At 49.8% G+C, this 9930-nt stretch overlaps 1 protein-coding gene across 1 annotated transcript in view; it reads left to right on the plus strand.

The window, feature by feature from the left end:
* Fbxo42 (F-box protein 42) overlaps positions 1-7841 on the plus strand; it is a 54374-nt gene extending 46533 nt beyond the window's left edge. Inside the window, exons 7-10 of the mRNA XM_031379324.1 lie at positions 1234-1330; positions 1750-1806; positions 2539-2655; positions 3080-7841. Of these exons, the coding sequence (XP_031235184.1) occupies positions 1234-1330; positions 1750-1806; positions 2539-2655; positions 3080-4195 (1387 nt within the window). The 3' untranslated portion in view covers positions 4196-7841. The remainder of the gene's footprint in view (positions 1-1233; positions 1331-1749; positions 1807-2538; positions 2656-3079) is intronic.
* Positions 7842-9930: the final 2089 nt, after the last annotated feature.

The following is a 9930-nucleotide window of genomic DNA, read 5'->3' on the forward strand; positions in this document are numbered from 1 at the left end:
CCAGAGAGACAACCAGAGACAGACTGCCAGTCCAGAGAGACAACCAGAGACAGACTGCCAGTCCAGAGCAGGCATTGCTGTGCTAGGCTTGCTTTCCTTCCCTTCCCTTCCCTTTCCTTCCCCTTCTCTTTCCCCTTCCCCTTCCCCTTCCTCTTCCTTTTCTAGCTCTGTCTAGCCTTGAATTCATGTAACCCTTGGCCTTGGCCTCATGAGTGCTGGGATTGAAGTTGAGGGACATCCATGCCAACTCCCTTGCAGGGGGAGTTGGTGTTTTGACACAGGGTCTCTCTAACTAGCCTGGAATTTATGTAGACCAGGCTGGTGACAAGCTCACTTCAGTTCCCCTGCCTCTGCCTGGGACTAAAGGTGCGTGCCACCACCCGTCACTGCTGCCTTCTGGAGAGTTCAGTAGAGCAGTTGGTTCCTGATAAAACTGCAGCTCTATCAGCCTCTGTGAAGTTGCCTTTATAGTCATTATCACAGAGCCTTTTAGCTCCTGCACAATGATAGATGCTTTCAGAACCATTTTTTTTTCTCTTTCCTGTGGCTTTTGGTTTGGGAAGGCAATCACTTGACCAGTAGCTGCCTCCTACTGCCACTGATGAACTTATTCTTTGGGTGCAGAGCATGGCTGCACACTCAACTCACTAAGACCTTATGGCCACAGGGAAGTACAAGGTTGGAAGGTCTCAGGACAGGGTCAGTGCTGACTGCGTACTGAGAAGCCTTTGTAATAGAACTGCTCACTCTAGTGCCCTCTTCCCCCATCTCTGTTTTTTTGGGGGAATATTTTTTTGTTTTGTTTTTGTTTTTTCTTTTGGTTTGGCTTGTTTTTTTGGAGCAGGATTTCTCTGTAGCTGTGGCTATCCTAGAACTGAACTCAGAGATCCTTCTGCCTCTGCCTCTGAGTACTAGGATTAAAAATGTGTGCTACCATGCCTGCTTTCTGTCAGTTTTGTAGAACAGTAGTATTTCTATTTCATAGGAGAGGATACCAAAGGTAGAGAAAATAAAGAGCCTTGTTTAGGCTGCAAATGTAGGGGTTCAGCTGCCGTCTTTTTTTCTTCTGAAGCCCCTGGACTCTGAGGAGACAGTCTCTGAAGCCTCCTCCAGCCCAGATATGCTGCATGTATGAAAATGGTATGCATGTATGAAATGGGCACAGGCACCAGACTCAGCCGAGTTGTACGCCCTGGAGCTCACACCTTCCTTCTGACTGTTCTTATCTCACAGGAGCAACGAAGTCTGGGTCCTTGACCTGGAGCAGTGGGCATGGTCCAAGCCGAACATCTCTGGTCCCAGTCCTCACCCTAGAGGTGGCCAGTCTCAGGTGCTAAAGAGTTTAATATTGAGCAAGCACTGTAGTGTCTTTATGGGAGTGAGGTGAGGTCCCTGTACAGTGAACCCAAGAGGTGTGTGTGTGTGTGTGTGTGTGTGTGTGTGTGTGTATGTGTGTGTGTGAGTGAGTGAGTGATATGTGTGCTGTTCTGTTTCTGTTGTGCTGAATTACCTATAGTGGCCTCTAGGGGGGTTATTAAGAGAGTTCTGCATTTCTGTGGCTAACACTCTTATGTAAGAGTGTGTCTGTTCAGGAGTCACCAGTTCACAGGGACAGAAACGGGTGGAGTGGAGTGGGCAGCTGAGGTACTCGCTTGGGAGCTGGGCGTGACGTCTGTGAACATCATGGAGGCATCGAAGTCAGGTGCCTGTGTCTTTGTAGATTTATTTTAAATTTCTTCTTCTCTCCAGATTGTTATAGATGATGCAACTCTCCTGATCCTTGGTGGGTGTGGCGGCCCCAATGCTGTGAGTATTGCAGTGCACTTGATTCAGCTGGAATGCTGGAGCTGTGCTTAGCCTGTTTGCTCAGTAAGACACACAGTCCCTTTCGGCATGCTGACTTACACAATGTCTTTTCCACTTTGAGGAGACAGCTTTTATATTTTTTGCCTTCTTCTCCATGTTTTTTTGTTTTGTTTTGTTTTGTTTTTTGAGGGGGGAGGGTAGTTGAGAGGTTCTTTTAAATAGAAACGTTGGTCTCTTAAATATTCATTTCTCAGTTCCTTCTATTCATGTTTCCTCTTTAACCTACAAGGTTTTCCAATATGATTTGTTTGGGGAGGGGGCAGTGCAGTAGTAAACAAGTAGATGACTGAAATCCACATGGAATCTACTTAAGAATGCTGACTGAGAAAGCTAATGGCTATATTATCTCTCTCCTACACATACACACACACCACTTGCAGTTGGTACATGGGTCACAAGAACAATTCCACGGGCCGGGACAGTCAGTGGCCATGTATGAATGGCAGGAGTCACAGCTGAGTGTTAGGATGTCTACCTGCCAAGCCCATATGCACACTTTACACAAGGCACCACAGCCTTAAGACAGCAGTTCTGTCACATGATAGATGGGTGGGTAGGTGGGTGGGTGGATGAGTTGGTAGGTGGGTGGGTGGATGGATGGTTGTAAAGCAGTAGTATGTGTGCTGGAGCATGTGTCAACCCCGAGTTTTGTTCTTGGTCCTTGTCTTACAGCTGTTCAAAGATGCCTGGCTGTTGCACATGCACCCAGGTCCCTGGGCCTGGCAGCCACTCAAAGTAGAAAATGAAGACCATGGTGCCCCGGAGCTATGGTGTCATCCAGCCTGCCGGGTGAGTAGGAATGAGCAGCCGGTAGGAAATACCCTAAACAAAACCTGAATTAATTTGTTAAACTTCAAGAGAAATGTTTACTGAAGTAGAAAACAGTTAGGCGTCACATGCTCTTTTAGTATTTCCCATGTCCATGAGCTGCTTGATGGGAGAACATCGGTGCACATTATTTTATTTCTAGCTTTAAGGATCTGTTTGTCTACGGACTGTTCCTAGGGTCTCTCAAACAGGCGCCCCTATTCCATAACTGGTAACCTTACTTTAGCAACCGTCATTCTTGTCTGCCTGCCTCCCTAGCCGACACAACTGTTACTTTCATCTTCACGGATCAGGCGTACAAAACAGCTGCCCTTCCCAGTGGCTGTGTTAGGAAGTCAGATCAGAACTAAGGGCGGGGCTGTGAGCACGAGTCTTTCTCTTTCAGGTGGGACAGTGTGTGGTGGTCTTCAGCCAGGCGCCAAGCGGGAGAGCGCCCCTCAGCCCCAGTTTGAACTCACGCCCATCACCTATCAGTGCCACTCCTCCAGCCCTGGCCCCTGAGACCCGAGAGTATCGCTCCCAGTCCCCAGTGAGGACGATGGACGAAGCTCCTTGTGTTAATGGCCGCTGGGGAACATTGAGGCCCAGGGCTCAAAGGCAGACTCCCTCAGGTTCCCGGGAAGGGAGCCTCTCCCCAGCCAGAGGAGATGGCTCTCCCATCCTCAATGGTGGAACTCTGTCTCCAGGGACAGCAGCTGTCGGGGGTGCCTCCTTAGACAGCCCTGTGCAGGTGGTATCTCCAAGCACTCCATCTGCCTCTGATGGGTACGACCTAAAAGTAGGACTTTCTCTAGCTCCCCGACGAGGGTCTTTACCAGATCAGAAGGACCTGAGGTTAAGTTCCATTGATCTGAACTGGGACCTGAAGTCTGCCTCCAGTAGCAGTCATGTGGATAGTACAGACAACAGGACAGCTGCGGGGAGTGTGAGACACCCTCCAGAACAGACCAATGGTGTTCACACCCCACCGCATGTGGCCAGTGCCCTTGCAGGGGCTGTATCTCCTGGTGCCCTGCGTCGGAGTCTGGAAGCCATCAAAGCGATGTCATCTAAAGGCCCCTCAGCCTCGGCAGCACTGAGTCCTCCTCTTGGGTCTTCCCCAAGCTCCCCTGGGAGTCAGAGCCTGAGCAGTGCAGAAACAGTGCCCATCCCTCGCCCAGGACCAGCCCAAGGAGATGGTCATTCCTTACCTCCCATTGCTCGACGCCTAGGCCACCACCCTCCACAGTCCCTCAATGTTGGCAAACCCTTGTACCAGAGTATGAACTGCAAACCCATGCAGATGTATGTGCTGGACATTAAAGACACCAAGGAGAAGGGCCGAGTCAAGTGGAAAGTATTTACTAGCAGTTCTGTGGTTGGACCTCCTGAAACCAGCCTGCACACCGTGGTGCAGGGCCGGGGAGAGCTCATCATATTTGGAGGGCTCATGGACAAGAAGCAGAATGTGAAGTACTATCCAAAAACAAACGCCTTGTACTTTGTGCGAGCAAAGAGATAATGTGGCCAACACCCCTTCCCTTTCTGTGTCTTTTAATTTGGAATTTTCCGGTGTGCAAACATTTGGACTAAGACTTGGGAAAACAACATGACTCCCACAAACCAAAACTCCAATTCCATGCCTAACTTGCTCCAGGCTGGGATTAAATCCCCACTAAGGAAAAGATTATATATATATACAGATATATTATATAGCCAACTCTGTTTACAATAAAGGCGAGATCTTCGTCCTGGTTCAGATCAGCTATTGTGGTCTTAGTGGACGCTGTGCTGGCCTTTTCTACTCTGCTGATGACTAGACCAGGAAGTAAGGGGACAGACAGACAGCAGTGACTTCCCAGAGGAAGCTGAAGTGCTCCCTGTGATCTCTCTGTGGCCTCTCAGCGTCAGAAATGATGGCCTAGACAGGATACCAAGGAAAAGGCTTCAGATGCTGTGCTGCAGATCAGAGTCACGTACAGAAGACAGCTCTTCTCTGCCTCCTGTTTAAACCATGGAGGACCCATGGTGGCTCCGTAGAAGCACCCTGTGCCTGGTCCCTTCTGCCCTCTGTGATCCAGAGAAGACACCCAACAAGAAACACTGTTTTCCCATGTGCTGGAGTCATGCCGAAACAATGTCTATAGAGCCACCATCCATCGTCTGTCTGCCTCCTTCCTCCCTGTCCATAGGTCTTTTTGGGTTCTCCCTACATGTCTTAGCAAGCATTCAATGTCTGATTAAGGAATTTTCTGACAATCGTGATTGGTTGTAAGTTGCCAAAAAACATACTTGATCTCCTTTTAGAACTGGTCCCAGAGGCCTCTCCTGTCTGTAGGCTGCTCCCTGTCCTTCAGTGGTTTGGTTTGGGATGTTTTATTTTACTTTTTGTTCTATTTGGTTCATTTGTTTACAGCACCAGAACTTTCTCACTTCTTCCTCTCTGACAAAGCTCCAGTGTCCACAGAATTGAGACATTTTAGAGCCTTCCCAGCATCCTCGTGGCCAGTCGGGACCTACTGCAGTGTGCTGGTACACACCTGTGACCCTGGCACTCAGGGTAGAGGCAGGATAATTTCAGGTGTGAGGTTAGCCTGGGTTATATGATGAGACTTTGTCTCAACAAAACAAAGTAAAATTAAGATGCCAGTATCATTTTAAAATAAATCTGTGAAGCATCAAAAGACACCTTTTATTTTTATTTTTATTTTTTTCCAAGGTAGTACCTCACTATGTACCTCACAGAGATCCTCCTGCCTCTGCCTGTCACTTGTGACACAACCCTCTTTGCTGTGCTGTGCTGTTGACAAGTGACTGGCTTGAGTATCATGTCCTTGACGTTGGAGATACACACTGACCAGGGAGCAGCTCTTCCTCCATGTTGTCTTGTTCTTGTGTCCCCCAAACAGAGCTTTTGTTTCTGCTTTCACTTCATTTCTTAGATAAGGTATAGTCAACCAGGAGAGTGGTTTGTTTGTTTTGTTCATAGAGAAAACTATAAATCACTGGTCTCTAAGCCACAGCCTAGACGTAGGAGAAATCAAAATAATATTATTTCAAATGACCATGTAACTATGGTTTGGTGGTTTCTCATCAGTGGGTAAAGGATTTTTATTTTACCTTTAAAACTGATATTGAAACAACAACAACATGTTTCCCAGCGGCATTCTCCCTCCCCCCTGTCAGCATCCCCCAGGCACAAGGCTGCTGCAGCTTGTCCTAGCTCATGGCCAGCACTCCACCCATCCGACAAGTGTGTCTCCTGCTTCATGTTCAGTCTTGGCCATTAGCTTTGCTCTGGTGATCTTGGCAGGAGAGCCCCCCCCCCCCATTTTGAAACCCGGAAAAGGTGGGCTCTAGAGGAAGGGTATGTGCTCTGGAGCTGCTCCCAAGGGAACACCCCCGTGCCTACTTCCTGTGTACCCCACCACTCCAGCTCCCTGATCTGTTGCTGCTGCCAGTCCTTTGGCGGAGACTGATCCTGTGGGGTCTTGCCTCAAGAGGTGAGGCCAGCAGATAAGTCAGCCTTGCGTTGCTGAACCCTCTCTGTGGTGTTTGTGTGTGAACACTCTCTGGACTTGGTTTCTACTTAAACATCAAGCATTCGGACACCTGAAAGTTCAGAATCTCTACTTTGTAGTCTTTCTCTTTGCCCTGTGGCCTTCCTAAGCTGCCTCTTAACTGTTGGTTCTTCGACTTCTGTCAAGTGGGCAGGCAACAGAAATATTAACCTCTTAGAAAGCTATGGGTTCCTGTGCACGCGGGTCCTGGGGCTGCCCACACTACTGAGAGCCAGATGTCTGCAGTCCCTCCAGAGAAAGCAGAACGAGCCTCGCCTGCACCCAGCCGTGTGGAACTTGGTGGTCCCTGAGTGCTGTAGATGTTGCTGTGAGAAGTGACTCAGCAGTGGAGACAGTGGTCTCCTCGGCCTCATGAGGCTGTGCTTGTCCTCCGACTTCAGTATCTCAGCAGAGCTCAGCAGCCACAACACCAGTTCAGATTTGACCACAACTCCCTTTTTGACACGATACCAATTTTGTCTTAAAATTCACCAAGAGACATGAGACAAAATATTTTGTTTGAACCCTCAGGAGCACCTAAACAAAATATTTATCAGTATTTAAGTATTTAAAATACATCTTGTTTCTACTTGAAGCTTTAACCCTTTCCACTCCTGCAAGTGTGCCTTTGAGAGCCCTCAGTCATAGTAACTTCAGTCATTCTGTTGGCCTCGTGGGTGTGAGAGCTCTGGGCGCTGCTCTGCTGCGCGGAGCTTCCTGATCATGCATGCCACATAGCATGCAGCAGAGAGCATTCATCCTCACTCGTTTCTGCCTTTCTTCTTGGCTTGGGATGAAGGCCCCACAACCCCACCTTTCCCTATATTTTGGGAGCACCAATAAGGTATAGAAACAAACTTTAGTTTTGTTGAAAGTAATGCTGGACTTGCTCTCCCAGCCTTGTGATTTTAGTGTTCAAGGTCTGGCAAGAACTGAAACCACGAACTGTGGAGGAACGGTCTTGGAACTCCTCTAACTAAAGAAGAGAAGGCAGGATTGCAGGAGGCTCGACCTGGAAAGACAGGAGGCACTACAGTGGGACGGGGGGGTCCTCCCTTAACTTTGTCTTTATAAGATCCTTCTGCCTTGCTTTTTCCCTTCCCCTTCAGTCTGTCCATCTGTTTGTCCTTGTCCTCATGGTGACTCTGGCATGGTGATGTACTCTATTTGCATTATCTGTGGTCTCACCAGCACATAGAACAGCGGGGAGGATCTGAAGGAGTCCAGGGTAAGGAAGCCTGGCCTGGGGACTGCGGAAGGCATGCTCTGCTGTCATCTGCAGGTGGCCTCTCACTGCCCCCATCCTGGGGAAGGAAAGCCATCCTCTGGCTCCACTGTGCTCGCTCTGCTCGCTCTGTCCCCTCCTACCAACCAGGGCTCACGCTGGTGCACACCCACTGTGCCCTGACAAAGCTGGTGCTGTGAGTGATGTTTCCCATACAACTCAGGGGTGCCAGGCGGCTCACCCCAATAGTCATTTTAGGCACATCACAGTGTAGGAATGAAAATGGATTCCATGGATATTTAAATCTGTCAATTTCATTTTTGTTAATGTTTTCCCCGATGACTTTTTAGCAGTTTAACAAATAAAACAACGGACTGAATTGTCTTAACTGTTTTTATTAGTATAGGAAGGAAAGGGGGAAATTCCTGGCATGGAGGGCAGCGGGAGGAAGGAGGGTGGCCAGGAAGGTTGTTATGCTGCGTGGGAGTGCTGTCCCTGTCTTCACCATGCCTGCAGGACTTTGCAGATCCTCAGTCACACCCTGAGATGGAGACCCAAGGGAAGTGAGGAGAGGTGTACAGAGGGCCAGGACAGCCTTTGTACCGTAACTGACCTGAACAGGGATGAGGACACGGGACACAGCAAATAGGGTTTAGATAACATCTCCCATCTGCCACTTTACCCTGGGTGTGGATCTTACCAGCTGTGGTGTAGTTGTTTCTACCCTGTAGGATCAGGAAGGTGCACTGGAGCAGTGGAGGAAGCATACTAGTGTGGCGCACGCATGGCCGTGTGCAGACCCTTCCGTACTCCCCAGCCAGGGCGGCTCCCCTCCATTCAGTGTAAGTTACCAGAAAGAAAGAAATACAGCCGGGCGGTGGTGGCGCATGCCTTTAATCCCAGCACTTGGGAGGCAGAGGCAGGTAGATTTCTGAGTTCGAGGCCAGCCTGGTCTACAGAGTGAGTTCCAGGATAGCCAGGGCTATACAGAGAAACCCTGTCTCAAAAAAAAAAAAAAAAAAAAAAAAGAAAGAAATAAAATGCAGATTCACCAGCCCAGGCACCACCCTGAGCCTAGGCCTTTATCTTCTGGGAGTCTGAAAAGGTCCCTAAGAGCAGCAGGCTGGAGTAAGCTGCGGTCTGGGCACGATAGGAGGCACCACTTCCAAACTCACCAGACTGTCCTTGGTATAGGGCTGCTACACATGCTGGGGAGGGGGGACCCCTCCTCCACTGTCTCTGCCCCGTAGGGGAGCTTCCCTTTGCTGTTGCCCATCTACAGTATCACCAGTGGATGGACGCGTGTGCGGGTGACTGCTCCATGGCTGGGCGTGTTTGAGTGGGGACTGATGGAAGGGGTGACAGCTGGTTTACCCATAAGATGAGGAAGGAGATCCGCCATGCCCTTTCAGCTCTTTAAATAGATGTGATTACCCCCAATGGCCACCAGGGGGAATCCTAGGAAAGGCTTTGAGTGCAGTGCATGCTCTGTCCAAAACAGTGCGGAAAGGGAGGACGGACGGCTTACCCAGTGTTTCCCTCCCTTTTAACCCTGGTTGGTTTCCTCCCTTTCCAGCCTGTCTCAGCCTGTACCACCTCCAGGCTAACCCTCACAAGCTCAACACAGCAAAGCCTAGCATTCCCCGCCCCAGGTCCCCAGCTATGGAAAAGCCCCTGAAGCTGAGCTGTGGGCCACAGATGCTGTCAATATACGCAGACCCAGAAGTCCTGGCATCGTGTTCTCCCCTCCTCAGAGCCCCCACCTGCCCTCGTGCTGCAGGAGAGAGAATGGGGGCTGCCCTTCAGGAAGACATGCTCTGCTGCCTATGAAAAGGGCGGACTGACCCTCACCCCCAAGGCAACAGGACACTAGTAACCCAAAGAAACTCACCCTGGGAAGCTTACAGCTTCCTCACAACTGTCTACACTCCAGGAGTAACAGAACAGAGGGACCACTCCATTTCAAGCCCAGCTAGGGAACTATGGGTTCACTGGGCTTACATATAAAAGTGTGAGCGACCCCTAGACAGCAGAAACACTGAAAAGTCTCACTCCAGCATAAATGATGGCCTCCCCAAGACTGCAGAGATGACGTCCACCCTTTAATTTTCCTCCTGTATATTCTACTTGCTGAGGTCACATGCAGTTGGGGCACCAGTCAGTACAGTTGGGTGGGGGTGCAGGAGGGAGCAGTGGCTGGGACCTCAGGGGAAGGTCTGTCCCTCCTGTGAGGGACTGTCAGCAGGCCTGATCTTGAGAGGTCTTCTCTGTAGTCTCAGGGGTTCTGATTAAGCTAGTAATGGCTGTCACACTTGGCAGACACTATTCTGCACCAATGTGACAATCACAGTTCATCGTCACACGTGGCAGGAAAAGGTCATACCCAGAATCCCCCCGGAAGGAGGGAATCTGGTCTCTCGAGACGAGACCAGCATTGAAGGGCTCAGTGCGGAGTTCTCCCAGGAGGAGGAA

Source organism: Mastomys coucha, unplaced genomic scaffold (genome assembly GCF_008632895.1).
Source record: "Mastomys coucha isolate ucsf_1 unplaced genomic scaffold, UCSF_Mcou_1 pScaffold18, whole genome shotgun sequence".
In the NCBI taxonomy this organism is placed as follows: domain Eukaryota; kingdom Metazoa; phylum Chordata; class Mammalia; order Rodentia; family Muridae; genus Mastomys; species Mastomys coucha.